Source organism: Alosa alosa, chromosome 2 (genome assembly GCF_017589495.1).
Source record: "Alosa alosa isolate M-15738 ecotype Scorff River chromosome 2, AALO_Geno_1.1, whole genome shotgun sequence".
Classification (NCBI taxonomy): domain Eukaryota; kingdom Metazoa; phylum Chordata; class Actinopteri; order Clupeiformes; family Clupeidae; genus Alosa; species Alosa alosa.
Window position 1 is genome coordinate 7068674 of NC_063190.1, and position 21020 is coordinate 7089693.

The following is a 21020-nucleotide window of genomic DNA, read 5'->3' on the forward strand; positions in this document are numbered from 1 at the left end:
GGGTTCTATATGTCTGTCTACACACACAGGGGAAAAACACATGGATCTGATTACTCCTTCAAACATTTGATGGTTATGCATAAAAAATAAAAAATAATAATAAAACTTAATCTAATTTTGTTCCATTTGATTATTTTGCCAATTTGGCGTAACGCCTGCATTTGACAGACATCTCAGACTGTCCGAGTCTGGACCTTTAGTACATCTGGACAATGTGGACATCAGAAGACTACTTTTTGCCTGAGAGGCTATTAGACGAACAGATCGTCAAGATATTGGCCATCTGTAGATGGCTCTTTTATCTGATTCAGCGACGACACAACAGTAGCAATCATAAAAACTAGTGACCTGACTGGTTACGCAATGAAATGGAAAAAATTGGAGCATGGAAGAAAAAATTACACATCATTTAAAAATGTACACGGCCTTGCATTCCTCACTTCACTGAGGACTTTGTCCCAAACACATGCATACGAAAATGGTCATCAAAGCAGCTGTATTCCTGATGGTGAAAAGAAGGACAAAGTGGACTCCATGTGAAGTGTTTAAACACGCACAGGGTGCACTACTGCATAGGGATATCCATGTGCAGGTGAAATTGCATCTTTTGTTTACAACTCAACCGAGAACGGCACAAAAGCACAAAATAAACATCAATCTGTCCTTCAAGGCATTGGACAAGGAAATTATTTTTTTTGTTCCAAAGTCTGTTTTGCAACGTCAAAAATACCTTTGTGCACTGAGCACTCCCTCTTTAATCCTGCACATAGTCTTACCTAGACATCTATTAACAAGGGTCATGTAGTCCACTCTGAGGGATCGTTCAAATATAAACCGCAGGTTTGATTTATTTCAGATACTGTAGAGGGCAAGAGGCCTATTACAGCACCTCTATCATCTGAATGAGAAACAACTCCTGGCCAGTTAACCTACGTCACCCAACAGACCTTTGTTTTTGTTATGTCTCCAGTATCACTACGCTTGCCTCGAATTGATTTGAAAAAGTAGGCCACAGGCGTTGTGATGACTTGTGCTTGACAAACATAAATGTGCATGCAAAATCTCACCGTGTCTAGGCTGAGGTGAAACTTGGAAACATTGTTCATGTACTTGTGTCAGTGCGCACCTGTCTGACTGTGGGTGTGTAAGTCTCCATGGATCAGTCTTCAGCTCTCTGATGCAAAAAAAGGACACAGTGACCTAGAAAGATGTGTTGAGTAGGGCAATTCTCTATGAGACCTGCGGCAAATGGTCAGACATACAATCAGCACGGTGAGAATATACTGTAAGTAGGCAACCTACTTAAGCAATGGTCACTACAATATAATGGTGATGTACATGGAATTAATGACATTGATCTTGTACAGTGCATGCATGAATAATTTAAACTTATATAGGAATCACATCTGAAAGTTCAAATGAATATGAGACTAAGTTTTTATCTGTTTTCATTTTTTGATATAATTACAAAAACAGGTTTAACACCAATCAAGCAATGATAAGCTTGCATGTGACATATACAGTATGGGTTCACCACATGTTATGCAGTACTAACATAACAGACAAATGTGGTATACAAATATGTTAAACTGGTCTATAAAAACTTGCTCTATGTTACAGTAAATATACAGTTTAACAGATACTGGTAAAAAAACAAACACATATTTACAACTCAGATACTAACAGGAAGTGATTCCTAAAACCCATTAGTTGATTTAATATGCCAACATCACATCTTGGTCTTGGTCAAAACTGTATCCACACTAGTAGTCACATAGTCATATCGAGACCCATTTTCAATTAAAACATTTCCATCTGTTAAACAAACCTGATTTGCCATTTGCTATTGAGAACGAATAAATTGGCAACACTGACATTTTAAATCTACGTTCCAGACCAACCATATAACCATTTAAAAGTTCTTGAATTTGAACAAGAATGCTATACAGAGCAGTGGCTTAAAGGACATCTCACATCAACAAAAGTGTGGAGAGAGGGAGAGGGTTCATGGAGATGTTGCGGTTCTCTCCACATCTCGGGAAAGACTTTGCAGAAGGGATTTCTGAAATGCCTCCTCCGAGGACTCTGGAATCAGAAACTCCAGCAGCAGATCGAAGATGCAGTACACCAGGTGCCTGAACATATGACGAGATGTCAAAGGGGTGAATAGACTGACACCCACCTGGGCCGTCAGTTACACACACACACACACACACACAGATACACACACACACACACACACACACACACACACACACACACACACACACACACACACACACACAGTACCATAATGAGCACATATTCCAAATCCCATGAAGGCTCAAAAAGAGGCTGATCTTTCCACTATACCAGACATCCTACATACCTCCCTGATGTGACAAAAGCACATTCATCATGGCATGTTACGTGAGCATTAAGTGCAAATAGAAACTGGATGCGAGTTCATTTTGCACTGAAAGTGTGGTCTCTGTGTATGACTGAGTGGATTACCTGTTGATGTTGGGGTCCTGCAGGGATCCAAGCATATGCTCCCAGCTCAGTCTGTACTTCTCAGAGCCCAGCATCTCCGAGATGAAATCTACACACACACACACAGGCTCATACAAAAGACACTGATGTGAATTCAAGACACTAATGCACTGCATTAGTTGGTGGTATTGTTGGGCTTTTAATAACCCACGTGATTTTTTTTTTACTTTGCCAATGTATTCCGAAATGCTAAAGGCTAAACGACTTAAAAAAACACATTTTTTGCAGTTTTTCTAACTGATATTGCGATTTGATTTGATTTGTGAGCATGACTGTCACACAAAGACAAAATGATAAAAAAAAAAAAATTAATGAATGAATTTAATTGAAGCCTTTGCGATTTGCTTATTGCATTAAATCAAATACCGTTAGTGATTTAGATTCTATTGCGATTCTATTTCAATTAATCTTTCAGCCCTACAAAAAGCCCAATAAATAAACTAGGCAAATGAAAACCATCGTTTTTAAACCCATATTTGGAAAACAATCCTCTACAAATGACATCCATATGTGTCTAATGACTGTCTGTTTTCAAATACAAAATGTATTAAAAAAAATTAAGTCCTCTGCAACTCTGGAAATGTTAATACTGTCAAAGTCTTGAGGGGAAAAAACAGCCACAGAAATGTTACATCTTAAAAACATTCACCAAAATCAGCCAACTAGAGAGCGACATTCCTCTGAGCTATCAACAGGCTTAATAGCACCAATCAGTCGTTTAAGATTATTTGCACATATGGCCTACTGATATATCTTTTTGTTGCCTTAATAGCATGTTGTTGTACTGACTGACAGCATTACTCAATATAGCCACATTAATGCTAATATCTGACACAGACTGACTGGTAAATCTGGCTCCACTCTCCCAAGTCATTAAAGAGATACAGTTTAACAAGCACAGCATTAAAGCGTGTGCATATTTTGTACACTCCCCAAAACGTATTAAACTGTCTTTACACAGGCTGGTGCTTTGGAATGAGGACAAAACAATGTGAGATCGCAACTCTAAATCCTCCAGACACAGACGTAGCTGGCTGTGTTGTGGTCTGGAGGCGCAGGGGGTGATGGAGGTGAGGATTGGGTGGGTGGGATGGCATGGCATGGCATGGCATGGCTGACCTGGCAGCATCTGGGTGAGGCAGTCAAGGCACTGCTGCCGCGTCTCCTCACGCTGCTCGGGGCTTCGCTCCGGCTGCTGCTCGGCCGGCAGCTCCCCGCCAGGCCACACCGCCTCCTGCAGCACCCGCAGATAGATCACCCAGCACGGGGCGCTGGTCAGGTGTCTGATGCCCACGTCCAGCCACCTGGAAGTGTGTGTGTGTGTGTGGGGGGGTTGGAATTGGGCATGGCGTAGAAAAACACATGCTGTTAATTAACTGGTAATCCCTCTTAACTTCTCACATCATTCTCCCTGACAGCCTGTGAGAGCGAACAGGCACTGCATGAGTTCGTTTGTTTTGACCGGCAAGTTTCACAGCGTCCTGGTGTGGGGGGGTGCAAGCATGTGCACATCGGAGTGACGTCCTAGACGCGTGGAGTCGACCTCGAGTTCACCCACTCAGACAGACAAACAGCGGGGGTCTTTAGCCCTATGGGTTTTGGGGAATGATCGTTTTAAGTGTTGACGCACATACCTCAACACATAAACACACACACACGTAGACACACATCCAGACTTGCACACACAAACACACACAGAGAGGGGTCACCGACACCGACAGGATGATACATAACACAGATCTGTGTTCACGTAGAGTGCCTGGGCCTCACCCCGATCGCATGATGTCGAGTGCGGAAATTTCGCCTGGACATCTTCAGAGCTGTGCGTACACAGTGCGCTTACGGGAATGTAGATGGACACTTTCATGGAGGGAACAATAGAACAAAGCAGTAAAGACCACTGTGGACTCGTAAATCCGATTTAGCGGCACACAAAAGTAAGTTCACGTACACTGTGCATACAGTGCATCCCTGAACTCTCGCTGCTTTTACAATAGGCTTATGCAAGATTTAACATTCACAATCCATCAAATCTGATAGAGGCAAGACAAGACCAATGAACATTAAAATAACGTATTACAGATGTTGTTATGCAACGCTGAGAATTCCTTGAAAATCACTAGAAAATTACAACACGGGTCCGTCTCCTTCAATCACAATTTGTTTTGCCCGCTCTCACCCGACTACTCCGTGCATTTCTGTGCGTCTAATCTAATTAGCCTTTTAAACTGTTTTGACTTCCTGGTTTTTGGGCCGAGACTTGCACAAAGCTGCAGCTGCTCTTTCAGGGGTGCAGAAAAGGGGGAAAAAGGAGGGAAAAACAGACAGAACAGAGAGAAGAAATGGAAAGTGTGGACATCACTCTGTTTATATATCCATTGGGAGGCTGTTGTTTTTTTTTTTTTTTTGCTTTTTTTTTGCTTTGCTCACTTTGTTCACTTTTATTCATACGACGTGACAGAGGCTTCCAACGAACACACAGCTCGGCCAGACGGTTACGATCAACCACAAGCGTCCAGACATCATCTGGGAAGGGATTGCTGTGCCGCGTCTGAGAGATTGGGTCAGACAGAGGGCCGTTCACCTTCTGGTCCACTGTGTGCACTTACTGCCACGGCTGCGGTGGGTTGAAGCTCTTTCAGGCTACGCTGTGGGAGCGTCCCTAGCTTAGCTATCCTCAGCCCCCTAGCTTAGCTAACCTCAGGCATCTGCACTTCAAGGCCTATGAGAGAAGTTGGACTAACTGTTGGAATGGGGGTTTCTCTGCCCCCACCCCTCCACTACCCCCCCTGCCCCCTCTTTGGCCCCCCACCCCACCCCCCACTAGAGCCCATCAACAAGGATCAACGCTGGCGCCATGTGAGACTGTGTAAGTGTTTCATTCACGTAGCTGCTTTCACCAGTCCCCCCTGTGCATCTCATGCACGCAGCGAACATTCTGGTATCCAGAGCGGGATCCAGACGCATTGACACAGTCAATGGTGAAATGGCCTGCAGAGCAATGGCACCGGGACTGATGCAAATCTCAACCTATTTCAAAAAGAAAAAGCAGTCAGTGTGGATCAACACTTCAGCGCGCGCTAAAATTCTGTTTGACACATCTAACAAGGCAATTTGGCATGACACGCCTGGATGGAGACTCGCCGCTCGCTGCGGCTCTTTGAACCCCGGCTGCGTCGCGCTGCTGCGGTCTCGCTGTCTCCACTGCCCCAGAACCTTAGTCTCAACATGTCTCTCAACTGAATCAAGTCGCACGCAGCTTTTACGGAGACGGACTGGCTGTGAAGTATGAAACATATAAGCCATCAGCCGATGAGAGAGGGAAAATGTTTCCCCGAAACGCACCGAGAGCTCAGATAATGCTCTGGTAAAAGCTTGTAGGAAAGCTCCACACATGTTTATTTTCCACTATGGCGTGTTTTGCACAGTTCTGGAGGTGGCCAGACCATGCTGATATCACATTCACCAGAATAGATGGAGAGAGGGAGGGAGGTCATTTGTGCAGCAGAAATAGCAGGATGGATAGAGGGCATTTATTTTTGTGAGCCATCAGGGTCACGCACGCACAAATACACACACACACACACACACACAGGCACACACACAGACACAGGCATGCCCGCCCGCACGCACACACACGTGTGTGTCTGTCCGCAGACTAAACAAGAGCGACTCCTGTGCAGGCCTCCGGCACAAAAGGAAGGAAAACAGGACACCCCTCATCAGGCCTACAGACACCAGACATCCCTCGCCTTTCCCAGAATTCCCAAGGCCTTCGCGGAAAACGCTCCAGATCCGCACCTGCACCTGCGCCCTCGACTCCTTCATGCAGCTCGCCTCCCTCTCCCTCTCCTCCGCCTCCTCCTCCTCCTCCTCCCCTGTCAGTGATATCATTCGGTTAGTTTAGAAGCTGATGCCATGCTTTAGCTACCTCTATCCTCATTGAGTCTAAATGGTTTCAGACTAGACTAAATCCAGTGTTATTCCTCTGTGTGTGTGTGTGTGTGTGTGTGTGTGTGTGTGTGTGTGTGTGTGTGTGTGTGTGTGTGTGTGTGTGTGTGTGTGTGTCCCATTCCTGACATTGGTGCAACTTGAGCTGCCCAGAGGTCACCGTCGAGAGTGTGCCACAAAAGACCCTGTGGAGATCGGGTGTTCCTGGAAAATAAACACCTCACAGCTTTTGTGAACACACCAATTTCAACCTTTAAAAGGAGAGGTCAAAATGTGGAGCGATTTCCAGGCAATGGGACAAAGCGTGTGGCTCACTTTACTGTTAGCTAACCCTCACAGGAATGCTCACTAAGATCAATGATGATGGGTTATTGATGGGCAGTTAAGACGTGATAACGGCCTGGGCCCCTCTCTCCTCTCCTCTTCTCTTCTCTCCTCCTTTCCTCTCCTCTCCTCTTCTCCTCTCTGTCTGCAGAAGTGTAATGTTGTGGCCATGGTGGATGACTGGGACTTTTCCCCCATCTGTTAGCGGACAGCGTCGGTCGGTCGGCACAGCCGTGACTCCAAATGACCTGATGCTGGCTCAGATCGCCTGGGCCCAGTCGCACTTCGAGCACTGAGGCATAGGAAAAACGTGAAGTGCCTCTAGGGCGACTAAGTAGAAACACGCTGTTGAGTTAAGTCCATGAAAAACCACGCTTTTGCCAATCACATAAAAGAAAATATGGCTTGGAACCAGACCTGAAAAAAAAACTGTCTAGGAATCAAGTTGCATAAGCATGTTCTAGTACAAGTATAAATAGAGAAATAATAAAATATGACCTTACCACACATTCAGCAATTGCCAAAAGTTTATCTATATGCTTTTTTGAAAAAATCGTTTGAACTGGACAAACATAAGCAATAAATCTGCTTAGCTATTGTGAGGCTTTTATAGTGTCTTTGTTATGTGCTCACAATTAACTGGAAAAAAGCGTTTTTTAAAATTTAAACTTTTGAGTTTCTAGATCCCAGTGTCCTTTAGATGAGCATTTAGCCTTACTAAGCTAACCCATATTCTTGAGAACAATACCTATCTTTCCCTGAATAATACTTATTTCAAAGTGAATAGGCTACCCTCACTGTGTTGTGGTTGGCTTTGCACTGCCCTGTGCTCCATTCTCATGTGCTGTTATGTGTTGTGTTACCAAGTGACCCGAGCCTTGATCTAATCACGCAAACGCTCTGACTGGCACGATGAGGAGAAAACAAAGGAAGCGGAGCGTTCCGTGCCGGGTGTCTGTCTGAGAAGGGGCCCTCGTCATCGGCCGCACATCCCACCGCGCTCAAGGTTAAAACGGGATCACACACCAGCGCGTCGGCGGCCGTGGGCTCCGGGTGAGGCTTTGATTAAGCCGGGCCTCCCACACACAGCGCCAGCTCATCGCCATGGATCAGAGGGCCTTTCCCAGAAGGCTGCTCGCGGAGGGGCTTGCTAGTAACTCCTGAATAGGCCTTGGCACCAACTCATCGGTCACGGGCATAAGTGGATAGAGGACGCACAGAGAAGGCACTGACGAGAGACTGGGCCTGTGGTGAGACCCATTATGTGCCCCGTTCCTGACAGACAGGGTTGTCTGCCTGCCAGAATATAGGAAGATTGCAGCTATACATTTGCAGTTTGCATCATATATCATCATATTCTTGTTATTGTGGTAACCCCCTACCCCCCATCCTCCCAGTTTGTTTCTGAAAAATATTACCACCATGCTGGTAATTTATCTTTTTCCACAAAAACAGAGAACATTTATCTAACATCATATCAGGCAAAATATGAAGTGACACACTAAGTGGTTTAATAAACCACATTCCAATATTTGTGGAAATATGTTTGTAAGCCCTGTAAATTAACTTGACTGGCTGCATGACTGTATAACCGTGCGATGATGGTGGAAAAATATTTAAAAAATGATGGAAAAATGAAATGCTTTTTAACAACCACCAATCAATTTGCATTTGGTCCCAACACGCAGATCTGAGTGAAGTGATTTTCTCGGCAGTGTTTTCACTGAGAGCAGAAACAGAATCAGAAACAGACAACCTCTCTCATCAGTCATGCACTAGTCTGCCCCCTGCTGTTGGCACCTGGCACACCTGGTGAGGATGCTTCGCTCCCGCTCACTCTCCAGTTTCACGCCAGCGCAGTGGCGTCTGGTGGTACGCGAGCCAAACGGATTTTTTAACAGACCGATGATCTCACCCTCCACCCTTTTATCAAAGGCAAGACAATGTCAAACAGCTTCCTGACTTTTCAGGCCTGGATGTCCAACTGCAGATGCATTTCAGTTGCATTTTCTTGCATATAAGCAACACTGAATAACACGTGTTGCAAAAACTCTGAATTGGAAAAACAAAGGTGAGCATTGCTTATTAGCAGCAGTTTAATGTTGGATTATTATTAAATACGCTTGGCTGCATGCATGCATGCAACATCAGCTGCAGGCTGTGACCCATTACATATATTTGCTCCTGAGCTCTAAATGACCACAGCTAGGACAGACTGTCCTGGCACGACCTAGGTGTAACTGTGACCCGGTCCAGTCCAGTTGGAAACAAATGGTCATACATCTGCATGCCAATACACACAGACACATACAGGGACAGATGTGCACAATGCACTGCTGCACAAGCCCTTGAGGTACGATTAAAACCTCTTCTGTACAGTGTTCAATGCTAAACGGCAAGACTTTTGTATCTCTGTCTGTTTACATGTTAGGATGGGATCATTACTTGCATACCATGCCCACATTTGGGTTGTGCAGTCATGGTCTCAATTAGACACATTACGATACCGCCTGGCGGTGTCCAGAGCTTATTTGGACATCACATTTGTCTAATTAGCTTTTATGGCAATAGTGTGTGCATGTGTGCCTGTGTTTGTGTGTGTATGTGTGTGTGAGTTTGTGCTTCAACAAGAGTTTCCTTTCATTTGAAGTGTCACGTGTTAATCAACAATGCCCTGTTTTAAGTTCCTGAGACTTCATTCAAATCCAGAACAGTCTGTTCTATGAACAGGGAACACCTCATGTTGAGAGAGGGAGACGCGAGTCAAATGGATCGAGACCATTGTGTAATAAGTCTGTTTAAAGGCGTTCCATCTCAGTCATGCCAAGATATGCGTTAAACTGTGAAAACCAGATCAGGGCTCCCAGACTGCGCTCCTGCAGCGAGATATTTGTCCAACCATAGGAAAACTGGTAAAGAAGTCTCTCAAAGTAGGGAATTATGGGCAATAACAGGCAAGTGCCAATGCTCATGGTGAAGAAAAGCCAAGGGGGTTTCAAAATCAGATTATACAGAACTGCTCTCAAATCCAAAGCAGAACCCCTATTTAGGGACTCATAACTCAAGGGGACAAACAGAGCTGACTCCCCCTCCAAACATACACACACACACACACACTCACAGACAGACAGACAGACGGACACACACACACACCACAACCACACACACACCACATCATACACAGCCAGACGGACACACAAACGCACACGGACTTGGAAACATAACCAACCCACCCACGGAGTGACAGTGAGGTTCAGACCTCGTAAAAAATGCCTGCACTCGCCGAGTGCCCTCTCCCCGCAGTAACAGCGCTCCTCCAAGCTCCACTCACACCTTTTATGTCAAACTCGAGCCCTCAAACTCTTAAAATGGCAATTGCAGAGAGATAGAGATAGAGTGTGAGAGAGAGAGATAGACCATCATTTATAATTTTTCCAAAGTGCCTGCACCTTTTACCACGTTACTGTATCAGTCCGGAGCATCTGGCCAGCAGAGAGCTGGCTTGTGCAGTGGGACAGATGCAGACGGGGTCAAGGAGGTTGAATAGTTTCGTCCTGCTCCAACTCATTAGAAATTTCCTAACTTCTTCGACATGCCTGGAGAGGAATGCTCGTCACTGATAAAGAGGGCCTTTGCCAGATGGGGTTAGAACCAGAGGTCTCGGTGTCTGACTCTCCGTTAATCCATTAAAAAATTTAAAAAAATAAAAGTAAAACCCAGACCAAGGAACCGCACAAGCTTCTCGTTGTCTTCACTCAACTTCTTGACTTCCTTTCTTTGGATTTTGCCCATAATTTCAGGAACCTGTGTCTACACTCCCACCTTTGTTTCCCCCTACGACTGAAAGAATGAGTTATGGTCAGGATGATTGACCTGTTTTTGAGGGTGGAAGTACGCAAGAGGAAATTAAGACAGGAGTTGTGGTTTTCATCTTACAGGCACTCCCCTTGACATACTCACCCATAAGTAATGCACCAGCACATTGGACACTGGGCACATGGAGTGCTTTCTGGTTGGCCGACTGTGCAACCTCTGGCCTCCCCCATGCCATGTTTTTGTGACACTTTTCAGGAGTTTATGAAATCCACAATGACAAACCTTATGCTCTGGAATTTAGCTGCACTGGAAATGCAAGGTGTGCAACTGCAAATCAAGATACAAAATGGAAGCAACCTCTATCTGTGGTGAATATTGAATGTCAGGTGTTATCACGCACCTGTCTGTGATGGTGCAATCCATCTTTATGGCCGACCTGAGCTCTGTGCAGAACATGGCAGAGTTTTCAGGACACTGACCCCACGATCCTCATGCAGTCGTGGCTCTGAAGCCCGCTCGCCGGTCCAGCCTAGAGAGCCAGGGGCTCTTCACACTAGGCCCCGGAACATTCCGTGCCCCAGACACAACTTTATGGGCAGAGTCACCACGGGTGGGGGTCCTGTTTTAGTCCGGGATGAGCTAACTATACGCGCTATCAGTTACCGTCTTCACTCCCCCAAACCCATCAACACCCCCGGTCACATTAGGCACATTAAGCGGGTAAAACAATCTCTATAATTATTCCCACATTCAAGTGCTAGCGGGCTATGTCATGGGGCAGCATATAGCACTCGCAGGCAACTGTGCCAGGCCTGACACTTTGAGGTCTTCTTATAGACTAGTCCCCACTGACACATATCCGCACCCAATAATGACATCAGCACAGAATCAGGCGCAGGCAGCAGGGGATTGGGTATCACCACAACAACGTGTCATCACTCACAGGGCACAGCCGCATGAGTAGTACTACACACACAAACACGCTACACTTGTCTGGTGGGTTGTGGGTGGATCATTTCACACTAAGAAAAGAACTCACTGCTCCTGTTTACAATTAGTTTTTTTTTTTAGAAACGAAAACCCTGCTGACACAAGGTCTGCATAATCTAAACATTAAGAAAAAAAAAAAAGAAAATAATTTTCTAAGAAGCTTTACGATGCCTGCATGCATTTCTGCTATTAAACCCCGCCATCTAGCTGTTTAACTAAGCTTCGCTTTTATGCATGTTTTGTAAGGGCAACATTTTTAATATTATCACCTCTTTTATGACGTTCATACTTAATAAGCAATAGCACGCCACAAGATAATTGAATGCACAGGGAGAAAAAATGATCTACTGCCAAAGTTCAGCATTCCATAGCAGAGAGACTTAGGCTGGGCCTGAAGGAATGCTTTCTGTGCGTGCAAATAAACATTACCAATTGAAAGCGGAGAGTGGGAACATTTGGCTGGACTGACACCGACAAGCCCATTACTATCTGGGCTAGGATGGATGCAACCCCTGCTTCCCTAAATCAGCTATTCTCTGCTTCCATGTTGGGTCAGCACCGGCCACTCGGGGCAGTCTCCCACCCTGCTCAGGTCTCTCTGAAGAATCTAGCATGTTTATTCCAGAAGGAGTTGTCAGAGCATTCACCTCTTTTTATCGCCGCCTGACGTCAAGCGCTCAGAAAACACCTGCCAGATGTTTCTTTTAGCATGTGCTTTCAACGGTTAATAATTTCCCCTCAAAAATAAAACAAAAGGAATCCATTTCTCTCTGTAAACTGGGGCTCTGGAGAAAATCAATTACGTTTAATCTCAGAAACGGCTTGTTTGTGATGAACCCAATAATCGTTTCGTTCTCTTGCCTCCCTGGCCGTGACTGTTCGCTCCACAGCAGAAATTTTATACGGGAAAGTCTGTTCACCCTCACTTGGCCTGATTCGCTGACATTTCACCAAGCTCGGCTATCAGCGTCCAGTCTCAGCAGCATACATTTTATAATAGCCCTTTGCCCACTATATAAATAAAATTAGCCTTTTAAATGAACACAGATTCATCCAAAGACCCATTATTTAAATAAATAAATCGGAATATTATGCAACAAGCCCATTTAATCACATCTGCTTGTTGAGCACTGTTGTTTTTGGAACAGACCTCGACAGCTATTGTTCATTATTCTATGGTCGCAAATGGCCCAGTCAAGATCTCACTCAGCCATTCCTGGAAGCGTGCTGTCTAGGCAGCTGACAAGCCAATTCATTACACACTGCGGACGTGTCTATCATGTGCTATTTGACCCCGGCTATAAGACATGGACTGGCCAACACACTAATAAAACAAGACTAAACAAGTTTTGTTTAGCAGGACCACAAGTGCACTCTGTGGGCAACACTGTGTGTATAAACTGAAGCCCTTGATCCAACTCTCCAAGTCCATAAATGGTTCTGGGTGCGCTTTTCTCCCCACAGTGTTTCCCTCACATACTTACAAATACCCAAATACCCAAATTGACAGAGCATGAACAATATTAGCATGATCTTAACGTTTTACAGGCCTTCTGAATTTTCCCTCCTCAGAGATAGACATCAGTGCCGGGACAGTACTGCAGCAGGTTGTTTAGAGTTGTGTTTAGTGTTAAAGTATAATATGCGATTATGTAATTCCACAACATGATACTCCCTACATGGTGTGATGTCTCTTGAAAACACTTGTGCCTGCGTGTTGCAACAATGGGAAGTCGGTAAGTCAGTTGAGGACACTGACTATTCTTGGCCCAGGACTTGATGCTGTCCAACAAAGATACAGTGTCTGTTATCAAAGCTCTGGAACTTATCAAAGTCGGATTCATTTTCCTGGTAGTGCAAAAAACATGGCTGTGTGTCATTAATATAAACAGTGTGATTCTTTGATACAGCAGTGGAAATGAGACACTGTGCATCCATAATCATTCATTATTTAACATTCATCAACAAACAACAGACAACAACCATTGTTGGTTAGAGTTGTGGTAGAAAAGTAAAGGGAATGATTCAATGGGAGTAACATAAATGATTTTACACATATTTTAATTTCAGTGATTTTGTTCCACATTGGCTAAACCTGTCTTTAGAAATAAACATCTACACTGAACCCCTCAGTGTTGATGGCAAATACACTGTTACCTTTCAATGAAGGTGCCAAACAGCAGTCTGATGGTCTTCTGGATATTCTCTGTGCACAACCAGCTCCACTGGTCTTTCATCAGCAGACAGAGGATGTTCAAGGCCACGTCAGCCAGCGCAGTGTCTGCCAACGCAAAAACACGTTAGAGTGCACATACAAGCAATCACACTCATTTACAGACACACACACACATGCACGCACGCATGCACATGCACACGCACGCACACACACGCACGCACACTTAAACCCTTTTGACTGCGTGGTGGAGTGATACTGCCTCCTAGTGGCTGTTTGATGTCTCCATGCAAAGGATGCAAAAAATGAGTCAGTGTTTGGCCAAAACTGAGGTGACACTTGAGAAATGGAAAACGGTTTACTTCGGTTGTCTTCTTTGTTTGAGGATCCATCTTATTTGGGTGCCGTGCCATCCGTTAATACCTGATGTCTTACTCTAATCCCACTGACTCCATTCTGGTTTGTTTTGCAAATTCGAAACTCATGATCATTCAAACATCAGCCAACCCTTCTGACAAAAACATTTGGGCAAAGGTTTTCAAGAGGCTACCTGTCGATCTTGATCTTCTCTCCAGAGTTCTGGAGCGCTCCCGGCCTCCTCTCTGGTCCACTCCGACGGCTTGGCCCTCCTCAGAGGACATCTTCTGCGGGCCACACAGCACCCGCTCCTGCTCCCGGATGAGACCCTCCAGACCTGTAATGGAAAGACCCTGCAGCACCTAGCAGGACGAACATGAAACATTATGTCCATTACATACCGTATGAGCTATATGGCAAATGGAATGCATATATCCATCCTTGATGCATATCCATCTTATTCTCACTTCAGACTGGTGTTATACTTTATATATACCGTATTTTCCGGACTATAAGTCACACTTTTTTCATAGTTTGGTTGGTCCTGCGGCTCAGGTGCAACATATATATATATTTATATATATGTTTTTTTCCTCTTCATGACACATTTTTTTACTTATACTCCGGTGCGACTTATAGTCCAGAAAATATTAGTACTTTATATATTGTTGTACAATGTTGCCACATACAATTGTTTATTAAAGGTTAATTACTGTGAAAAGAAGCTCAAATACAGCAGCTATGCAAAGAACATAAGTGCGACACAGACTAAAAACTTTACAGTTTACTTACAGTGCTCCCCTCGCTGAAAGTGTACATGACTTTGGGTTGCATGTCAGGAATATTGAGGCTTGGCGCAATCTTGCTTGAAAATCTCAGGCGAGATCTGCAAAGAGACATTCAAGTGTGAGTTTATGTGTGTGTATGTGTGTATAGAATGTTAATAAATATCAGTCACTGAGCAGAAACATGAACAATGCCATTTTTATATGATTGTGCTCATTATTCAGTTTAATAGCAGGGTTCCCACTCTAAGTCAAATGTAAAATTCCATGACTTTTCCCTGACTTACCCTGACAAAATAAAAAATTACAGGACTTACTATGAATGGTACTATATACAGTCCGACCAATGATTTTTAGAGCAGCTGCGTAGTGTTCAAGAATCTCGGGAGATGAATGAATGGGCATTGAATAAACAAAGTTGTGCCAAACAGTAAAGCGAATAACCAGATATACACCAATTCAGCATGGAAATATTTGCATTAATGTATTTTGGCAAGTAACTTTTAAACTGCTACAACAAAATCCCCTGATACACTGCAAAAAATGAAATCTTACCAAGTGTTATTAATCTTATATTAAGATTAAAAAATCTATTTGGTATTGTTTTTAGTATGAAAAGACTTACCTAGCGCCCTCTCAAAAGAACATTTTGACTTGATTTAAGAAGACTTTGACTTATTTTAAGGAGTCTTATCAAGACAACTTTGCTCAACGCACTGGCAGACAAATTTGCTTGTTTTTAGGACACATTTGCTTAACGCACTGGCAGACAAATTTGCTTGTTTTCAGGATGAGATGTCTTAAAATAAGTAAAACTTTTTTTTAAATTAAGTCAAATGTTTTCACAAGAAAGCGCTAGGTAAGTCTCTTTATACTGAAAACAATACCAACTAGTTTTTTTATCTTGATATAAGATTAATAACACTTGGTGAGATTTTGTTAGATAAGCAGTTTTTGCAGTGTATTCCATGACTTTGCCCCAAAAATTATCAAATTCCCTGACTTTCCATGTCTGGAATAGACTTTCCAAAATTCCATGATATTCCAGAAATTCCATGACCTGTGGGAACCCTGTAATAGTCATCCAGTAAGTGTGCTGGCACTCAGGAATGCCCCTTACATTCACATTTATTCATTTAGAAGACGCTTTTTTCCAAAGCATATATGTCAATTATATTACAAGGGCTATTGTCCACGGAGCAACTTGGGGTTAAGTGCCTTGATCAAGGGCACAATGGTGGAAGCAGGGAATTGAACCCACAACTTTTCAGGCTATTACATGCTAGACCAGCTCCTTATCCACTACGCTACCACCACCCCTTACCTGATCTTCTTGCCATCTGGTTGGTTCCGTCCATCACAGTCTCCCTCAGCCTCTTCAGTGGGGCTTTGTGGTTCCGAGCGAGGGAACGCTGTCTTCAGTGTGTCCACTATGGCATTCACTACCAACTGCCACCAAACAGTCAAACAGAGGAAACGTCAACAATGACCCAAACTGTCATCTTGGCATCAATATTTTTCATGAAAAAATATGTAGCTGACCTTGTCGATCCGTGAAATGCTTGGCTTCTTCTCAAATGTCATTCTGGCATCTGTGTTGAGACCCAGGAATTCCTGCACCTCATCACTGTTGGCAGTCTCAGGGATGGTGCAGAGTTGCTGCCAAGCACACACACACACACACACACACACACACACGCACACACACAAATGCCTTCATGCAATTCAAGACCTTTTTGCAATTCAAAATGACCAAGGCCCAATGACCATGGCTGTGTCCGAAACTGAAAAAATTCTGTCTTCTATAATAGCATTCGGTGACAGTGAGGCATCAAGGCATGTCCGAATCAAAATTTTCTATAAAATGCTCCCTTCTTTGTTTTGCCGAATTTTGAAGGCAGCGTGTATGCCTCCTTCATGCTGCCTTCAACCAACATTCTTTAGAACGTCACTGCTTCAACTCAACCCATTGATTAAAGTCAGCTGTCAGTATCCTGGCAACGGATGCTATCTTGCTAGACCGTCCGAAAGTTCATAGCTGCTACTTTGATACCTGCTATGGCAAGTGACTCGTTAGACAGTTGAAGGCAGTGAGGCAGCCGGCAGCTGCCCTCCGTTTCGGACACAGCCCATAATTCCGTAACATTAAGGCAGGGGGTTACTTTGAGATATGTCTCCAGCTGGCCTTTCCGAGCCTCCACCTTATCTACATCAGCATTCCCAAAGGGAAGATCCAGGAAGAGTCTCTTGGGGCCTTTCACATCTGTAATGACAGTTGATCATCACAATCAAGGCAAACATCTAGACTTTTGGAGCAATTTGACATATTTACTATATTACATACTGTTACATGTTATAACAATATAGTCTGACCAACATCTTAAATTGTTCCCTGTTAAATTTAAGTATTGTTTTGTATTTGTATGTCGCTGTATTTGTATGACAAAAGCGTCTGCCAAATCCCATAACCAAATCCCATAACCATTTACATGTATTAATTTATATACAGAGCAGGGTAGCACCTCGGGGTAAAGTGCCTTGCTCAAGGGCACAACGGTGGAAACCAGGAATTGAACTTTTTGGCTACTGCATGCTGGCCCAGCTTCTTAACCACGGCGCTACCACCGCCCATATTTACACACTTCAGGGATGCAAACAAGTGAGAGGGGAAAAGGGGTTGGGAAGTGCATGAATCACCTAAGTGACCCATTTTGGTATCAGATAGTCTCATCTAAAAGTTGAGCAGGTTACATCCCTGACACATACAATTGAAACCAGAAGTTTACATACCCTTAGCATACACATGCTAAAGTTGACTAAAAAGAGGAATAAAAAATCATCTTTTGAAAATTGATCTTAAAGTCTTAAATTAAAAAATGAGGAAGAATCCAACCTTTAAGGACACCAATTTTCTTTGTGAATGAATAATGTATCGTAAATAAATAAATGCTCTTCCTTAAAATACAGGTGCTCATAAGTATACATACCCATATGTTAAATTCCCATAGAGGCAGGCAGATTTTTTATTTTTAAAGGCCAGTTATTTCATGGATCCAGGATCCTATGCATCCTGTTAAGTTCCCTTGGCTTTTGGAATTAAAATAGCTCCACATCATCGCATACCCTTCACCATACAGAAGAACATTTATTTATTTATTTATTTACTTACGATACATTATTCATTCATTCACAAAGAACATTATGTACATTTATGAGCACAACTGTACTAGCATACTGTAGAATGACAGGTGGCTTACTTTTCACCACCTTGCGGAGTTCTGGCTTCTCTTCCAGTCGAGTCTGTAGGTTGAGGAACTCACTATAGCGGCGGTTCACTGTGTGATACGCAACAGACTGGTCTGTTCCCGAGCCGTCCGAATCTGTAACAGTCTCATACTGCATACGTTCACACAGAGAAACAGAGAGTGAGTGGCACAGAAAGAGAGTCAGAGAGAGAAAATGAGAGAGAGAGAGAGTTTTAATTTTAGTGTAGAGGAGATTTTTGAGGATAAAAATAGCACCCCAGACAAAGCATCAAGAGCACACCGACATGGCATTACCTTCACAGTGTAGAGTGTGTACGGGTGTGTGCTGCTGCCTCTGTGCTCCTTGGCTGTGACCGTCCCAGTGATGTGCAGATTCTGGATGACCACAGGCCCCTCGGGGCTGCCAAGAGGTTCGAACTTGAAGGGGGGCAGACAGAGGCTCCCGGGGGCCGTCACCGAGCTGCCCTGGTGGAGCGAGGCCGGCATCTCCTCCACCGGGCTCTCGGGCCAGGAGTGCTGACCGGATACCCTGACCTTCGGCGCCGAGCGCTTCCCCGAGCTGAGGAAGCCAAAGGGCTCTTCCTCCAGGCACACGAGTCCGCAGAAATCGGTGGTGGACACGCAGTCGCAGAAGCGGTCCGTCTTGTCCTCCTCGAAGTTCAGGGAATCGTAGGAGATCTTCTTGCTGTCCGAGGACGGGGACTCCAGGTCGGAGGAGTCGGCCTCCTGGTCCCAGCGGGAGCTTCGAATCAGGCGGAGGAGGTCCGTGGGAGGTCTGGCTGGGCCGACACGTCCCGAGAAGAGCCGCCCAGTCCCGCCGCACTGTGTGGGTTCCTCCAACGAGGAGAGGCTGTGGGCACTGCTCTCTGTGCTGGTCGGGCCCACTGAGGAATACGAGGAGGCTTCGGTCAGCGTGACGCTGGACATTTCCGGCGTCCTCCACATCATTGTGGAGTCGAGACCACAGCTCCAGGAATCCTGTTGGGCCTCATAAAATGCTTCCTGCGTCTCTGCCTCATCTCCTGGCGAGCTGGGCTTTGTGAAAACGTCGACGATGGTGAGGTTGAGCCAGTCGGGACTGGACACTCTGGCCACAAGTGGCAGGAGGACGTTGCAAGTGATGAGCTCGACCACCATGAATCGGCCCGTCCGGGTCTCTAGGAGAGGGTACGGCACCAGCGCGTGCATGAGAAGGTCCACCACGGACCTGGAGTAGCTAAGCTCAGCCGCGCCACTCGCCAGGGCTGGGTGGGGGTTGAACGCCTGGCTGTACAGCTGCCACAGGTCCAGGACCTCGCCACCGCCCCGCGCATGTGGCTCTGAGCCGGGATCAGGCCGCGCCTGGGCCTGCTGCTGCTGGTGTTGCTGCCGTGCGCGGCTATAGCTCTGGAGGTGGCAGCCGCATAGCTCCAGGGCCCGCTGCGCCAGTGCCCGCCTGTCCACGTGGCGCGCCCGCCGCTTCAGCTCGGCCGCCGACGCCAGCATGGCGTCCCGCACCACCCACTCAAACTCACCCTCCTCCTCGGCCACCAGGGTGCGGTACCACGAGGAGACAAAGTCACGCACGGCTTTGCTCACCGCGCTGTGGATCTCCCAGTCGAGCCGCCGCTCGCTGTCCACGGCAGGCTGGGCCGGGGGCGACTGGTACAGCGGCAGGAAGTGCTCCAGGTGGAGGAGGCTGTTGCCGTCCAGCATGACCCGGGACCCAAGCCAGCCTCCGAGCACCACCAGCAGGCTGGTGAAAACGCACAGGAGCCATACATTTACCAGCAGATGGAAGAGGACCAGCCAGGCCAGAAACACCCCACATCCCAGCACCTTCCTCTGGGCCAGTATGTTGGTGGCCGGCATCCCTTTTCAAGCTGACAAGAGTGTGTGGATAAACTAGTCAGGCAGCTATATCTGTAATTAAAGAATTGGATGACTACCAGTATATTTCTAATAGCCCACTCATAGAACAATTATGATTAGGCAAAAGCCTACCTAAGAAGCCTACTTATTCCTTAGTAGCCTATAGGCTAAACATTTACAAGAGCACAGTGAATGGTTCTGCTCTTCTGATGTCATGGTAGCTCACTAAGCCTACAGTAAAGTAGGCTTGTTAGATTTACAGTAACGTTGAATTCAGTAGTAGATTAGAACGTTAGATTAATTTAGATTTACAGTCCGTTTGATCTCACAAATGTCATACTGCAGACAGCAGTATATATTTTATGCCTATTTTATTTTTGTAATGAATCACATACGAGGTTAATTGGCAGAAAGTCAGACATTCGTTTTACGATTAATGAAAGGGTAATAAACTGTAGGCTACCCAGACCAAGTACTGTAAACCGGCGTAAACCTACATGGACAATTTAGCTATTTAAAGTTCTAACATTATCACCATATTAGCTATATTTCTCAGCGAATATACTATTTCAAAAAAGATAGCACGAACCATCCGTGTAGGCTACTTCGTCAGGCATTTCTTGGCGTTGCATGCGATGCGATTACTAACACTAATCCACTTTGCCGGTCTGGTACATCCCCATCCCACCTGTGCTTGCCATGGTGATGACTTCCTCTTTGTCCAACAGCAGTGGACACGATTCTGTTTATAAAGCCTGCTGCCCTCTGCTGTTCTGCATGACGTCAAACTGTTAGTATACTATTGTTATTATTATTTATTGTTCAGGTAACTTCTAAGAAAAAAAGTTGTGCTAAGTAGCTTAAAGCATGTCAGTGATAAGAGTCTGATGATGTCTTCTGATACCAACATATTTAAGAGGATTTGAGATTTGAGCTACAAAAGGACAGATTAATTAAATTAATGATTGTTTTTCC

The 21020-nt window shown here is 45.0% G+C and overlaps 1 protein-coding gene across 1 annotated transcript; it reads right to left on the reverse strand.

Moving 5' to 3' along the window:
• Positions 1–973: 973 nt before the first annotated feature.
• Positions 974–21000, reverse strand: snx19a (sorting nexin 19a). Its single transcript, XM_048237610.1, has 11 exons — positions 18489–21000; positions 18186–18324; positions 17091–17191; positions 16471–16587; positions 16253–16377; positions 14936–15029; positions 14337–14505; positions 13771–13894; positions 3652–3836; positions 2494–2581; positions 974–2135 (listed from the first exon to the last, which is right to left on the reverse strand). Exons 1-11 carry the CDS (start codon positions 20043–20045, stop codon positions 2006–2008), a joined length of 2829 nt encoding a protein of 942 aa, XP_048093567.1. The 5' UTR covers positions 20046–21000; the 3' UTR covers positions 974–2005.
• Positions 21001–21020: the final 20 nt, after the last annotated feature.

Bases quoted from the DNA above. Each gene is read 5' to 3' on its own strand.
- snx19a (XM_048237610.1), bottom strand. From the start codon at position 20,045: ATGCCGGCCACCAACATACTGGCCCAGAGGAAGGTGCTGGGATGTGGG. The intron at 3,837-13,770 runs GTAACAGTGTAT...ACACACTTCCAG, and splicing joins TTTGGCACCTTCATTGAAAG to GTGGCTGGACGTGGGCATCA. The intron at 2,582-3,651 runs GTCAGCCATGCC...GTGTGTGTGTAG, and splicing joins CCTCACCCAGATGCTGCCAG to ATTTCATCTCGGAGATGCTG.